This window comes from Ursus arctos, unplaced genomic scaffold (assembly GCF_023065955.2).
Source record: "Ursus arctos isolate Adak ecotype North America unplaced genomic scaffold, UrsArc2.0 scaffold_8, whole genome shotgun sequence".
Taxonomy (NCBI): domain Eukaryota; kingdom Metazoa; phylum Chordata; class Mammalia; order Carnivora; family Ursidae; genus Ursus; species Ursus arctos.
The window spans coordinates 22,725,581-22,740,710 of NW_026623100.1; the positions used below are offsets into that span (position 1 = coordinate 22,725,581).

The 15,130-nt window shown below is 32.1% G+C and overlaps 1 protein-coding gene across 7 annotated transcripts in view; it reads right to left on the reverse strand.

Moving 5' to 3' along the window:
• CCDC88A (coiled-coil domain containing 88A) overlaps positions 1-15,130 on the reverse strand; it is a 123,697-nt gene that overhangs the window by 39,226 nt on the left and 69,341 nt on the right. For all 7 annotated transcript variants that reach the window (XM_044378024.3, XM_026485685.4, XM_057309007.1 and 4 more), the window contains exons 10-16: positions 14,702-14,860; positions 13,094-13,240; positions 11,863-12,007; positions 8,685-8,869; positions 5,463-5,600; positions 3,201-4,271; positions 1,677-1,804 (exon numbers count right to left, since the gene is read on the reverse strand). In XM_044378024.3, coding sequence (XP_044233959.1) covers positions 1,677-1,804; positions 3,201-4,271; positions 5,463-5,600; positions 8,685-8,869; positions 11,863-12,007; positions 13,094-13,240; positions 14,702-14,860 — 1,973 coding nt within the window. The remainder of the gene's footprint in view (positions 1-1,676; positions 1,805-3,200; positions 4,272-5,462; positions 5,601-8,684; positions 8,870-11,862; positions 12,008-13,093; positions 13,241-14,701; positions 14,861-15,130) is intronic.

Sequence of the window (15,130 nt, forward strand, 5' to 3'; positions counted from 1 at the left end):
AGATGCAGGGCTCTGAGATCATGACCTGAAACAAAATCAAGAGTCAGATACTTAATCAACTAAGCCACCCAGGCGCCCCTGCTCTTCTCCTAATCCATCTTTCGTGTCACTCTTAAGAATTACTCGGCACATCTCTGTGCTTTATTTCCATGGAATGCCCTTCTCCACCATTTCCACCTTGCAAATTTCACTCATTCTTTAAGGTTCAGCTGAAGCATTATCATTTCTTTGATGCTTGATGATCGGCAGATGAAAAGAGCTCAATTAACATTGACAAGTTGTTTGAATTAAGGTTTGGAAAGAGGTGGCAGATAATATGAAGGACCCATCTACAGCTGGGTTCTAAAAGGTCAGTTAGGGTAGCAACATGGTATACTGCTTTCCCCCCCTCTACTAAATGTTTTACACATGATGAGTAATAAATCAGTATGAATAAATAAGTGATGCATATTTAGTATCTACATTAAGAGGTAGTCAACTCAACTGGCTCTTAACTATTTAACCCAAAAATAGTTTCTCATGAAATAGTTGTATGATTAATCCAATTATGGTTGCTTGAATTCATTGCTATAATAAATGCCTCAAATTACTTTTTTTTTAAAGATTTTATTTATTTGAGAGAGAGAGACAGAGCACAAGCAGAAGAAGCTGCAGGTAGAGGGAGAAGCAGACTCCCCACTGAGCAGGGAGCCCGAACGAGGGCTCGATCCCAGGCCCCTGGGATCATGAACTGAGCTGACGGCAGACGCTTAGCCTACTGAGCCACCCAGGCGCCCCTCAAATTACTTCTATTAGTTATTACAGAACTAACCTTTGACTATCAATTTTATTAACTTTGAATATTTTCAAAATTAAATAAACAAAACCCATATAATCAGAATTAATTTTTCCTATATACATTTAATATAGAATATAAATACTAGAACATTAATAGTGGGTAGACAAGAAGACAAAAATTATATTACAAAAATTACAATGAATTAAAATCTAGTCTACATAAAACAATATTTTTAACAATACACAGTTCTAGTCTAGCTGGAGTCACATGGCTGACTGGATGCTAAACAGTAGACTACTTGGAAATCTGTCAAATAGACTGTAATTACCATGGAAGAATAAAAATTTTTAAGCTTGTATTGATCATTCTCAAAATTAAAAGGTATATAAAGTAATTTTTTATTCTGTTTGTCAAGCCTTATTTTTCCACATTATTTTTATACCTTAATTACCTCAGTATATTTTCCTTTTTTCCATGTTTCTCCTCCATCTCTCTTTAAGTCCACTTTTAGCACACAAAATAAATGAAAGAACTGAGGCATTTAAGCACACGATTCAAATAAAAAACTAATTTTGTATTTCAAGAGAGAGGGGTTTGTTTGTTTTCAATGTCTCATTCTACTTTGATAGGTAATTACAGCCTCTGGTGTTCTGCTACCTGGCTGGCATCCTCTTTTCCTATTACATAACTATACTAATATTTTAGCATTTTTTTCTTGTATCAATATTAGGTTGTATTTATCTGGGTTTTTACTTTTTTCTCTTATAGAACTTTCTCTATGGGAAGGAACCAGAAACAGGGTGAAAGACATATATATTCTGTAGTTAGTACAGGAAAGAATGTTTGAGCAAAAAAATAATAATAATGCAACTGTTTGCCAAACAGACTTAATACTCACCTGTCATCAGTACTTTGCTCATCATGTAAGAGTCGCTCTTTATTTAATCCTATCTTCTCAAGCTCATGAGTTAATTTTTCAAGATCATTATTCATTTGTTGAGTCTTCAATTTTTCGCTTACCAAATCCTTATTTTAAAAGGAATGCAAAACTCATGTAAGTGTCATGACCATGAACATCTAACAAATTCAGCCAAGACTATAACTACCATTATCCAGGAATACATATAATTCAAACCAAGAAAAAACAGAAATGTTGTTGAGTTTTTCCTTCATCAATAAAAAGTAGTTAAGCAACAAAATAACCTAGTTCAAACAATGTGGTTTTCCTTTTTTGTTTTTTGCTAATATTTCTTTTAACTTTTTGTGTTAAAAACTAAAAGGAAAAACTCTTTGTGAACATTTCAGGTTTGAAAACTGTGAGAAAAAGGATACATATCTGTTAACTTTTTAATAATGAGCTCGAACTTTAGTGCATATTTCTTCCTATGCAAATATGCTGGATTTAACACTCTTCTTACACCACAAGCACCCCTCTGCCAATGGAAAAAACCTAAGATACTGATCTGAAGAAAAAAAGGACATTTTTAGAAGTTCAGACCCAAGGAACTGGTCATTCATGACTGTAGGACTGCAAAACAACAGAGAAAAAAACCAAAAAATTACTAATGGGTCCCTCTCAATGTCTCTTTAGCAGAAGTGCAGACTTCCCAACAGGACTTTCTGCCAGAATGCTAAGAAACTTTTTAACTCAACTTAAAGGGTTACCATGTATAGTATAGCATATGGATAGCAAAAAAGAGCCTTCTGATCTATACCATGTTTCACAGGACCTATAGCCAGTCTACTGAAAGTTCCACAGTTCTTCTCAACACACAGATCCAAGCAACTACCAACTGTTTAGTGTTCTCTCTTAAGTTCAACCTGATTTGCATTCTCAGGCTTAGAGGTCAAACTTCATTGGGTTTTGGCGTCTGAAAGATCTGGACTTGATTCCAATAACCCAATTTTGCCATTTATTAGCTGCGTGATCCTTAGTAAGTTACTTAATGTCTCTAATAATTTTTAATCTAATGGAGATAGTATATATAGAGGATTAGTTGTAAAAGTTATAGAAATATACATAATTACAACTTATGAAGCCCTTATAGCCCAGTACTTGGCACATAGTTAGCATTCAATAAATAGTAGCTGTCATGCTTCCTATTATACTTTAGCATTTAGTAACAGTCTTGATCAAATATTTTAATATTATTTTGAAACAAAATGTAAAATTATAATGTAATAAGTGAGATACCACATGGAAATCTTATTACTACAATATCTTAAAAAATAAAATTTATGTGTACTTCTTGGTGTAACAAAAGTAGGAAACTTAGAAACTGTTTCTAGATGTAATTCCAAATTTCTACTTTCAACCATAAACAAATGATGCAAATTTCTGATGGGTCCCAATAAAACTTAACAAAGCCCTAAATTAAAAATATAAAAAGTATTTGCCTTAAATTTAGGTAACTATATTTACCTCTCGTAATGTAACCAAAGTTTTTATATCAATAGTTGCTCTTTTCACAAGTTCCTTATTTTCTTTCTCTAATTCTTTCAGACGAATGCAGGATTCTTTATAAATACTGATCTCTTTGAAAAGAGTTTTGTTTTCTTTTTCTAAATTTCCAATTTTCACATTATTTTCTTCTAATGTGGTATCTTTTATTTCTGCTTGTTGTCGGAGTCTTTTATTTTCCTTCTCTAGTTGTTTCTTATCCTTTTCCAGTTGAGAAGTCTCTTGCTCTAATGATTTATTTTCTTTTTCTAGCTGTTCTAGTCTTTTGCTAGATATTTTTAACTCTTCTAGGTTTTTCTGCAATGTTTGATTTTCCACCTCTAAGTCTTGTAGCTCACTCTCTAATTGTTGAATCTTCTTATTGCTGTTTTCTAGAGCTTTCTGTAGTCTTTGATTTTCTGTATCTAAACCCTGGTAGCTAACTTCTAAGCGTTCTGTCTTCTTGAAAGATGCTTTCATGAGTTCCAAACCTTTCTTAAGTTGCTCTTTTTCACTTTCCAGTTCTTTATTTTCTAGTTGTAGCTGAGCCATTTTCATGCTTGCACACTTCAAAGATTCCACATTCCTTCTCAGTTCTAAGTTTTCCTCATCTAGTTGGGAATTCTCTTTTTCTAGGGATTCTAACTGAAAAGTAAGGTTTTTAAAGCTATCCAATGTTTTTTTTAATTTCCTATTTTCTCTTTCTAGCTCTGAATTTTCTTGTTCTAAGGCCTCAATTTTTTCACAAGTAATTTTTAAATTGGTTATCTTTTTCTGTAACAATTCGTTTTCTTTCTCAAGATGATGCAACTCATTTTCAAGTTCTTCTGCTCGTTCTCCTTTTTCTTTATAATGTTCCAATTCTTTTCTAATTTGTCTTTTTTCAAACTCAATCTTGCTTAGCTTGCTACTTGTTTCTTTGATAGATTCATGGAGAATTTTATTTTCTTTTTCAATATCTTTCACCCTTGCTTCAGCACTTATCTGGGAGCGCTGCCTTAAGGAAGACACAGTTTGATTCAGATGTTCATTTTCCTGTTCCAATATTTTAATCTAATTACAAAGAACAGAGGAGAAAATTAAAAACTTAACTGAGCATAAACTAAATATTTTAAATTACAGTTTTTCCTTTCCAAAAACTAAAAGGGAAATCAGAACATAAAAGAGTACCAATGTGTCTATCTTACTTTTAATTCTGACAAATATTTACTGAGGGACCCCTGTGTACATGTACTGCCAGGTCATTAAAGTTCTTTCTTTAGGGAGTTTGTAATGTAAAGAAATGGTTAGAAGAGATGTATTTAATATTAATCAAAGTGATCTCCAGATTATTCATAGTTACATGTTTCAAATTCAAATAAGAATACAGGTGAAATGTACACATATATCTCTTTATGAATATTAGTTTTTATTTTCTTTAAATAAATTTGCAATGCATATACACAGTGGGTTCTTAATAAATATTGCTATATTTATATGTATATATGTGGGTGTGTATTCATTCCCCTAAGAATTCTAATTTGGAAACATCAAAATAACAAAATCCTCTGGTACACTTGAAAACTAATCCATCCAATTTATATCATGGTCTAATTTTATGGTTCTCAAAAGTCAGTGTGTTAAATAATTCCCTGAGAACCTTGTAAAAATACAGATTCATGCTTAACTCTAGAATTTTTATTCTGTAGTTCTATAGAAACCTATATTTTTACAGGTAGCCTGAGGACTATATCTGGATAATATAAAACAAATCATTTTACTTCTAAAAAAGTAACAGAGACTTTAAAATAGCAAGTCACTCAATATATCCAGTTCTCAGTTTCCTAAAGCATAACATGAGAATGACCAATAAACACTGGAAAGCAAATGAGAATGCATCTTAGAGGCTGTTGCCACATCTCCCTCTTAAACAGGGTTGGAGTAAGCTGCATTTCTCCCCAACTCCACTCAGGAAATTTATAATCTTCAGTCCTATTCCACAGACACATGAAAGCACAGGTACAGTAAAATTTTATACCCAATAATTATAAAGCACACTGGCCATTTAAAAAATTCTCAGCTTTCTCTTCACCTTTCCTAAAATAGATAGGAGAGAAAATGAAGTAAAACCATAGTTACTCTAAAATTTAAGCAATTCTAAAATATTTCCCTTTCATGTTATATGAACATTTTTGTTTGCCTAAACTGTAAAATAACTTTTGTTAATGCATTTCAAAGTATATGCTTAATAGGAAATTTATGAACCTGTCTCTCTGAATTTTCTCTAAGTGTTTCAATTGTTTTTTCAAGTTGAGCTTTCTCCTTCATTAGATCCTTGCTTAAATTTTGACAATTCTGAAGACTTTGCTTTTCTTGAATAATCTCATTTTCAAGAATTTCAACCTAGAAAAAATTAAATTAAAAAAATAATGTATCATTAAATACTTTACAGTGGAAACATGTCAAAACAAAAGATAATTTTCAAATAAAAAATTAAATACAGTTTTAATACTCAAATGGTGAAATTTAAGAACTGAATAGAGAAATTCAAGTAATATTCCATGCTACTTTTAGCACCTGTATAAAATATGCAGACACGACTTTCTTAACCTGTGCATCTTTGAAGGGTACATTTCTACTTATAAACAAAAAGATAAATCCAAAAGAATATATGGTAATTATGTGCTATATGAAGACTGTACAAATCTTACTGAAAGACTCTTTTGGCTTGAGGAGATTTATAAAGTAAAATTTTAATTACAGTCCAATAATTTCAGTCAAGAAGGGAGAAGAGAATATAAAAAGCATGAATGAAAGATAAGAAATCGTGATTTAAGTTTAATGAGAAAACAGAACGGGATTAGGTTTAAAATAAAAAGGAAAGAGGGAGAAAAAAGGAGAATAATACTAGAGAAAAAAGGGCTGAACAGAACTCCAGCAAATGTTTATAGTCTAGGTTTAAATGTATTTTCAATTACACATTTTAAAGATATGATCAAGTATGTGGTTCACAAGGATAAAACAGCAAATTCCAGTTTAAATTATGCCAAATTGATTTTCCCATTATTATACAACATATTCAAAGCAGGTTATAAAAGAAAATAAAGATTTAGTTACACAAAATATTCCATTTCAAGTTTAAATATTAATTAAATCCTTATGTCAATAGTGAAGAAATCTAAGAATTTGAATAGTCTTAAATACATAAAGCAAGTTGAAATTTCCTATTTTATTATCAATGGAAGATAACCATATACGGAACACCATCTTCCAGTAATATCTCAAAAGCATCAAGTCACAAATCTTATCCAGTTACTCAAATCAATATAAATATGTTCAAGAAGCTTTTATTTATTATGAATCCAGTTCTCCCATTAAAGCTTGAAACATATGGGTAACAGTTATTAATTAAACTCATTTGTTGTTTTACATCAATGGAATTCAAGCGAAATATTCAGTTTACAAAAGCACCTTTCAGACAATGAATTTATTAAAAAAATTGCTAGAATCACTAAAAATTTATTAGAATTCAAAGCTAATTTTAAAGTCAAATTATAATTTCCAGACCCAGTTATAATGATAACCAAAATAAAACTGTTTCAAGTTCTAAACAGCCACTCCTACTTTTATATGACATTGTTAAATGCTTATTAAGATTATTTGGTTAATGGATTAAAGATGATGGAAAAATGTTTTAAAAGAGTAAAAATCTGGCAAAATAATCAAGGAGTCTTTTGCATTATCTAAGGCAGTGGTTCTCAAGGCATGGTTCCAAAAAACCAGGAAGACCATCACTTTGGAATTTCTTAGAAATGAGAAATTCTTCACCCCTAGCCCAGACCTACCAAATCAGAAACTCTGGGCATGGGACTCAGCGATCTGTGTTTTAACAAGTCCTGAAGGTGACTCTGATGCATTCTATAATTCAAAAACCAGTGGTCTAAAGGTTAGGGAGATTTTCATAAATGATTCTAGAAATCCAGCATCTAAAGAAAAAACTAGACATGGCTGACTAGATACAGAAATGAAAAGGAATACATAAGGACAAATGTATAAGAATATTTATTATAGTATTGTTCACTGTGACCAAGACCCAGAAACAAAAGTGAAAGCACATATTGGGGAGCAGATGTGATGGGGAGTATTCATGATAAAAATATCATGTATGTTGTCATGACAATTCTATTTATCTACAATATGTGTATGTGTGTGTGCAGAAAGATACTCAAAAATAAATTACTTGGTCTGTTGCACAATTGGAATATTTCTGTTGAACCAAAACATAGGTAAAATTCAGGTTTCACAGTGCCTAAATTGTGGTCCTTAAATACTATTTCCCACTAAAAGGAACAAGGGCTTTCTGGAGAAATGGCTATCTCCAGATCTGGGGCAGGAAATGTTTAAGAGAAGCCTACTATGGCAAAAGCACAAAGGTTCACATCAGGGGCTAAGGCTGTGTCACAGGGATTCAGAAAGCAGCTTAGAAAGGTAGGATGTAAGAAAAACAAATGCAGTAGACTGAAACACTTCGAATATTTTTAAATCCATGAGTTCATAAAGACACTAAAACAAAAAAATCACTCATTAATTATCTCAGAAGGATATGAGAGAACCAATTCATTACCAGAAAACTGGTAAATAAAGGGAAAGAATCAAACATTCATCTTGCTTTTTCCAATGAGAGTTCCTCGTCAGGATTTTGCAACCTCTGTTGAATTAAGGGATCCAAGCATTTTTCATGACAATTAACATGACAAAAAGAAAGACAACTAGACATGTACCTCCTGACTGAAACAGACTCCTTATGAATATTCTTACTAAGCCTCAATTGAACCTGATTAAGCCTACAGATAAAATAAGACCTATTAGGAACAAAAGAACTTGCAAAATGACACAAAAAAGATGCAGTAAGCAAAATACAGATTGTGGAAAAACTAGATTAAACCACCTGGTTTCTTTAACAGAACAATTACTAGATAAAAAGAGTAAACCTTACATTAAAAAAGACAACAGACATCAGTTGATTGAGCATATTGATCTTATTCTAATTCAGACTTGAACAAAATGCAAAAAAAAAAAAAAATCCCAATAGATTTGGAGAAACTGAAATGCTAACCAAACTCTATTAAATTTTTAAGTGTGATAATGTCACTGTTCTTGATTTTTAAAAAATTCCTTACTTTTAAGAGATACATAATGAGATATTTATTGGTGAAATGATACCATGTCTAAGCTTTACTTCAAAATCATCTAGTGGTTGTGGGGAGAGCAAACAAGGGTAGAAATTAGATTGGCTATAAGTTAATAATTGTTGAAGATGAATGAGTATAGAAGTTCATTCACCTTCCATTTATGTATGTTTGAAAATTTCCGTAAGTTAAAATAATTAGAGTACATTAAAAACTGGAAAATACACGTTCAACCACAGGGCTATTTATACTTTTACATATATTCTTTAACTTACATTAAACATTAGTTTTTATTTACCTTTTTACTTAGTCTTTGATTTTCTTTTTCAATTTTTAGGATTTTGGAAGTGTTGCCTTCTGCAGAATCCATAGTACTCCGAAGTTCTTCTACAGTTTTTGTCAGACTCTGGTTTTCCATCTCCAATTTCAATAACCTGCTTGATGTTAACTCATTCACCTCATGGCCCAAGGATTTTTGTGGTGCTATAATAATGAAAAATACTGTCATTGGTAAAAATACATTTACTCATTATTATAAATGAGTTTATAATAACTCACTATAAATAGTGAGTGTAAATGTACATCATCTGGTCCTTAACTTCATAAAAAAATTATAGTTATACAAGATAGACAAATGAAAAAAAAAGATAAAAGATGGGTAAATCTTGAATTTTTAATGCACCCATAAGCATTCTAGAGAAAAGAAAGCACAAAATCTAGACTGAAAGGATAAGAGTTTCAGTTCCAGTTCCATAAGAAACTACTTGACAATGCCCAAGCCACTTTAACCTCAGTGAATCTGAGGATACGTGTACAAAACATAGTAATTGTTCTGTGTGTCTCACTAAGCTATCGTGTGGTTCACATAAGTATATAGCTAGCCTATGCTGCATCTTCAAAAATTAAAGGAAGACAGTCTAAGGGGGGAAAAAAATCCTAATTTCCTAATCCTCATTCTGAGGAAGGCAAGACAGTATACACTGGTCACCTTGAAAAAGTCTTTCTCTAAATGAAGAATCATGCTAAACCTGAGTATAAAAAGCAACATGAATACCATTTTGCCAAAAAGTTGTATTTCTAAGTAGATTTTAGCATAATTACATTTTTTAAAATAAGAAAGGTCAGTTTCTAGTTCTGTATATGATGCAAATAAAAAATAATTATTTTAATAACCTTATAGCAGATTCATTAGATATTTTGATGATATAAAAATTAGGATTTAAAGTGAACTATGACACCTAGATTCATTTTGAAACCCTAGATTTCAGGAAGGGAAATGGAGAAGTATAGGAAGGCATTCTAGGTCTATCTATCTTTATGTATGTTTGAAATTCTCCATCATTAAGTAGAGAAACACATAAACACACACACATACACAAAACAACATATTCCCAACAAGTATATAAGCATACATTCTTTTCAAAATTAGGTATGGTAACATATCCCCCAGACTGTAAGTAAAGAAAGCCTCAATTCTTATTTCTAACTTTTGTTCTAGTTAGCATATTATTCTTCAATTGGAAGCTGGTATAATTGATAGTCAATGACTTTTTAAATTCCACTAGTTGTCCAAGTCTTTAGTAAAACTTTACTTCATGATCTGTAGTTATGCATTTCAATTAAACAAGATTAGACTACAATACTCGATATACCTTAGTAATACTTTCAATACTATGACTGTGTTTCAAAGATCCTTCAGGTCAGACTATAAATAATTAAAAAGGATGCTTACAACACATTTTTTAAAAGTAATCTCTATGAGGCAACATGGGATTTGAACTGAAGACCCCGCGAACAAGAGCTGCATGGTCTACTGACCGAGCCAGCCAGGTGCCTCCTTACCACACATTTTTAATAACATGGGAGGCTGCCTACATTATAATCTTAGGTGAAAAAAAGAACCTACATTGTATATATACATTGATCTGATGATGTCTAAAATATCTATTTGTGTGTAGGAACATTTGGTGCTTAAACATTTGTGTGTCTAAAATATCTATCTGTGTGTAGAAACATTTTGGAAGCAAATTTTTTGAAATGTAAAAAATGATTGCAGAAATTTATTAGTGACTTTCATTTCTTTACATTTTTCCACATTTTACAAATCTTCTAGAAAGCAATTCCCTTGTATAGTTAAAAACAACAACAACACACCACATTAAAACAAGTATTTAGGTCTAGGAGCCTAAAATGAATTGCAAAACAACTGTAATGATGATGATGATGAGGATGATGATGATGATGATGACAAAAATAATAATAATAAGCACTCAAATACCTACCATTTACCAGGTATTCTACTAGTGGCTTCATAAGTAGTAATGAATTCAATCCTTGCAATATCCCTACAAGGCACCTATTATTGTTCCCACATAACAGATGAAGAAACTCTTAACTGTGTAACTTTAACTAGTAGAAGTAAACATTTAAGTCTGTTTTCTTTATAACTTATTTCACAAAAAATACAATAAAAAAGTTCCACAAATACTTTTAAGTAACACATCTCAGCAAGTTCACTGGCTGAATATCATCACTTACTGTGTAGTAAATTTACAATGGGGTCCCAGAATTTGGAATTAGGTATCATGTATAAAATTAGGAAAGCCTAATGATAATAAATATGAGGATCCATTTGTAGAAGTAATTATCCTGTAAACATCAGACTATAAGCTCTCTCAAACCTATGTCTACTTCACCACTATATCCTCAGGGGCCTGGTACATTTTATACATGGGAGATGCTTAATAAACATCTGGAAGGAAGGAAAACAGGTGAAATAATCTAACACTGGGTAACTGAGGAATTATGGAACTAATCTAATTCAAATAAATGTGACACGGGCATAATTTCTATAAAGTAAACCAGTATTAACATACTCAAAGCTATGACCCAAATAAGGAAAAAAGAGCCAAAAGTTAAAAATTTATCTGGTGGTCTTTCATTATCTCTAGGGTAAAATTGGGCTGGACTGATTGGTAGGTATAGTGCTAAAATGAAGTACATATATTGATGAAAGTAGCCATAAAGATCCTTAACTTGCTTTACATTGGCTACATACTCGCCTAAGAATCTTCCACTATATTATGACTTCCTCTTTAAGTTTGTCTATAGTTAAAGAACAGGTTGACCAGCTAATATGACTTTTCTATTGAGTAGATGACCTTCTTTCCTAAAATAAATAAACTGGTAATCCCAGCTTCCTGTGATACTAATATAAAACAGTGCCTAAATGACTGATCAAATCTGTTACTATGCTCGTAAAGTTGAGTTGGAAGACGTGCAAAGATAAGGACCAGACCCAGGAACATAGAAATGAACATATTATTCTGTGAAATCATACCTAGGGAGATACCTGGCCTCCTAGGTATCTCCAGCAGGGGAAAATAAAGAATTGTAAAAAAACATAAAAAAATGTAAGCATAAATACAACTTCAGGAATTTATTTACTCATTTAAATAAAAAAATATTGGGAATACCTTCAGAAAGTTCGCTAGTTCTGGATATTTGTTCCAACTCCCAGCCAAGATGTAATGATTCATCCATACTTTGTTTCTGTGCCATTTCCAACGTCATATTTTCTTCCATTAATTCTTCAATCTTTTTTCTATCCATATCACGTTCCTTTTTTATTGTCAGGGAGCAGGAAGAGAAATGAAAGCTGTCAAACAGTGCAATTTCAAGCTAAATATTCTATTACTTATAACTTTTATCAGAAACTGAGTAAAATGAGGGTAAATTCTGAGTTCCTTAAAATTTTCAGTTTGAAGGAGATAATAAGTTATAATTATTCATGCTGGTCACTATATTGATCAGGTGTCTGATATCCTTTTTTTTTAAGATTTTATTTTTAAGTAATCTCTACACCCAACATGGGGCTCAACTCACAACCCTAAGATCAAGAGTCACTGACTGAGCATGCCAGGCACCCAGGTCTGATATCCTTTTAAACTGATCCTTGGGGACAATGAAAACTCTTCTTCATGTATTTCAGTATATATAGTAAATGATTTCTGACCCAATGCTAAATTTTAGCAAATAGTTTTCTAAATTTTTTTTAAAAGATTTTATTTATTTATAAGAGAGAGAGAGTAGGAGTGGGAGGAAGGGCAGAGGGACAGGGAGATGGAGAAACAGTCTCTCTGCTAAGCAGGGAGCCTGATGTGGGGCTCGATCCCAGGACCCGGGGATCATGACCTTAACCGACTGAGCCACCCAGGCAACTCTAATGAACAGTTTTATTTCTGTATTTTATTTAAAAAAAAATTTTTTTTAGATTTTATTTATTTGTCAGAGAGAAAGAGAATCAGCACAAGCAGGGGGAGTGGCAGGCAAAGGGAGAAGTCTCCCTGCCAAGCAAGGAGCCCCATCCCAGGACCCTGGGATCATGATCTGAGCCAAAGGCAGATGTTTAACGGACTGAGCCACCCAGGCATCCCTATTTCTATATTTTAAAGGCATATTCACACAATAGTTTATTAGGGTTTTTTCAAAGCAGAAGACAAAATTAATAATTAATACCACTCTGTAACAAAAGCAGAAATTTATACTAACCTGTTTTTATAAAGAATTGGAAGCATCTAATTTATTTAGCCACTTCTTCTCTGTTAAAGCCACAGGAGCTAGTCATCATTGTCATTATGCGGAAATCAGATGAATCTGAGAGATTTCCTAAGAGGCCACGCAACTGTCAAACATTACCTTACTTACCATTTCCATATCATGCAGTTTAGCCTTTAGTTGTAAATTCTCTTTTTCTAATTCATGTAATTTATCAGAACGAGCTCTAGTTCCTTCTAACTGATCTTCCAACATGGTTTTTGTTTCTAATAAAACTTGATTGTCTTCTTTTAATTCCTATAAAAATTTCAAATAGGTTTTATCACAAATATGTTAATATCTGTTAATTTTTCAAAGCTCTGAAACAAAAAGTCTGTATTGTAAAATAAGACGTTAAGCTGTCTTTATCAAAAGTTCTTCATGCAGGAGTAAAAGCTACTGAATAACAACAGATACAGTTGATGTTTTCCTGGTTTCATTTTTTTCCCTCAGAATTTATGTTATTATGCGAACATAATACTCAGTACTTATGCTAGGATGAGTAACACTACTATAATTTCACATAAAATTGTCAGGGTATATTTAAATTTCTTAGTCACAAGGATAAGGAATTAAGAATAAGTAGTTTTTCTGATATTTAAGACACAAATCTCCACAGAATCAGGGCTAATTCTTTTTTTTGCTGAAGTAGATTTAAAGATTTCTCTCTACTTAAACTATAACTTGAAAGTGAAGTGTTGGGTTTCTGAGTGAAATACCAATACTTGACCTAAGACTCACCTAGATCATAAACTAAGGCTCCTATCAATAAATATTTTATATCAGCATCTTGAGAAAATGCTTAAAATCCATACATATGTTTTGAAGACATGTGTTCACAAATCTGTCTTGCTAAACTACATGTCTGTGGTTTATAAACAAATTTATAATTTGACTTTATAAATTATAAAGTCAAAAGAAAGTATATTAAAACAGTGGCATTTAGAAGGATCTCTTAACAGTGCCATGCATATACTGTTTAAATAAATGGCAAAGAATTAATAAGCACCTTGTGTTTGCTATCTACTGGGTCTATTTTCTGGCAACTTTCAGGCTAAAATATTCTAACTACTTTCTCTTATAATGTTTTCACTTCTTGACTTTGTATACTCCTTCCTTTTTATCACCATACTGAAACTGATAAAACTCTCCTCTGTTTGCAGAAATGAAGAAATTAACTGAGAAAGAAAAACGGAATGTAGAAGCAAGGATTGTCAAATTCTTGCTGTCAAACTGAACTTCATGTAACACTGAACTGCAACTATTAAGAAAAGCTGTCTTTTACACACACACACACACACACACACACACACACACACACACACAACTTGGGGAGAGGGAGAGTGCCTTCATTAATCCTAGTTTAGTATTCTGAGTTTACCAATGATCAGAAACATGCTTTAGTTTCACTTCTAGAAACAAGTTTGAAATTAGTAGAAGTATGTATTTTGATAATGAGGGAAAGACTTCACGTCTTCCTTACCTATCAAGCTAAATAAAAGAATGAAAGAAGAACTCCAAACAGTTCAATAAAATTAATAATGTCCAGAGATCCCTTTTTACAAGTATAAGCAATATGCTGATCGACCATAAAATAAGCACCTAAAGTATTTATAATTTGTTCAACATTTCAAAAGTTGCTTAAGTTTATTATGTGCATTTTGAAAAATCTAACTTTTAAACAAAATAATTGTGAATAGCTTAAATTATGCAACATACCTCAACTCTTGCCTTATAAAATTCAATATCATGTAGTCTTTCTTTGTATCTGCTGACTTCACTTTCAAGCTTATCCACTCTGATTGCTTTTTCTCGAAGTGCATCTAACTCATCTCGGTACATTCTAGCAGAACGAGCATCCGAAAGCAAATTCATGTTCTAAATATAAATAAATATTAATATTTTAAATATTTTCTATTTTCAAACTGATAATCTCTGGTTGCACAACTCAATGAATTTTCTAAAAAACCCCCAATGAACTGTATGCTTTAAAAGTGTGAATTTCAAAGTATGTAAACTATACCTCAAAGATGGAGATATAGGAAAGCTACAGATGATGGCTGGTACTGACGACTGTTATACCTCAGCCAGGGGCTGCTCTGCCACCCTGGGCAACTTCGCCAAGGCAACTTCTGAGGCCATTCCCAA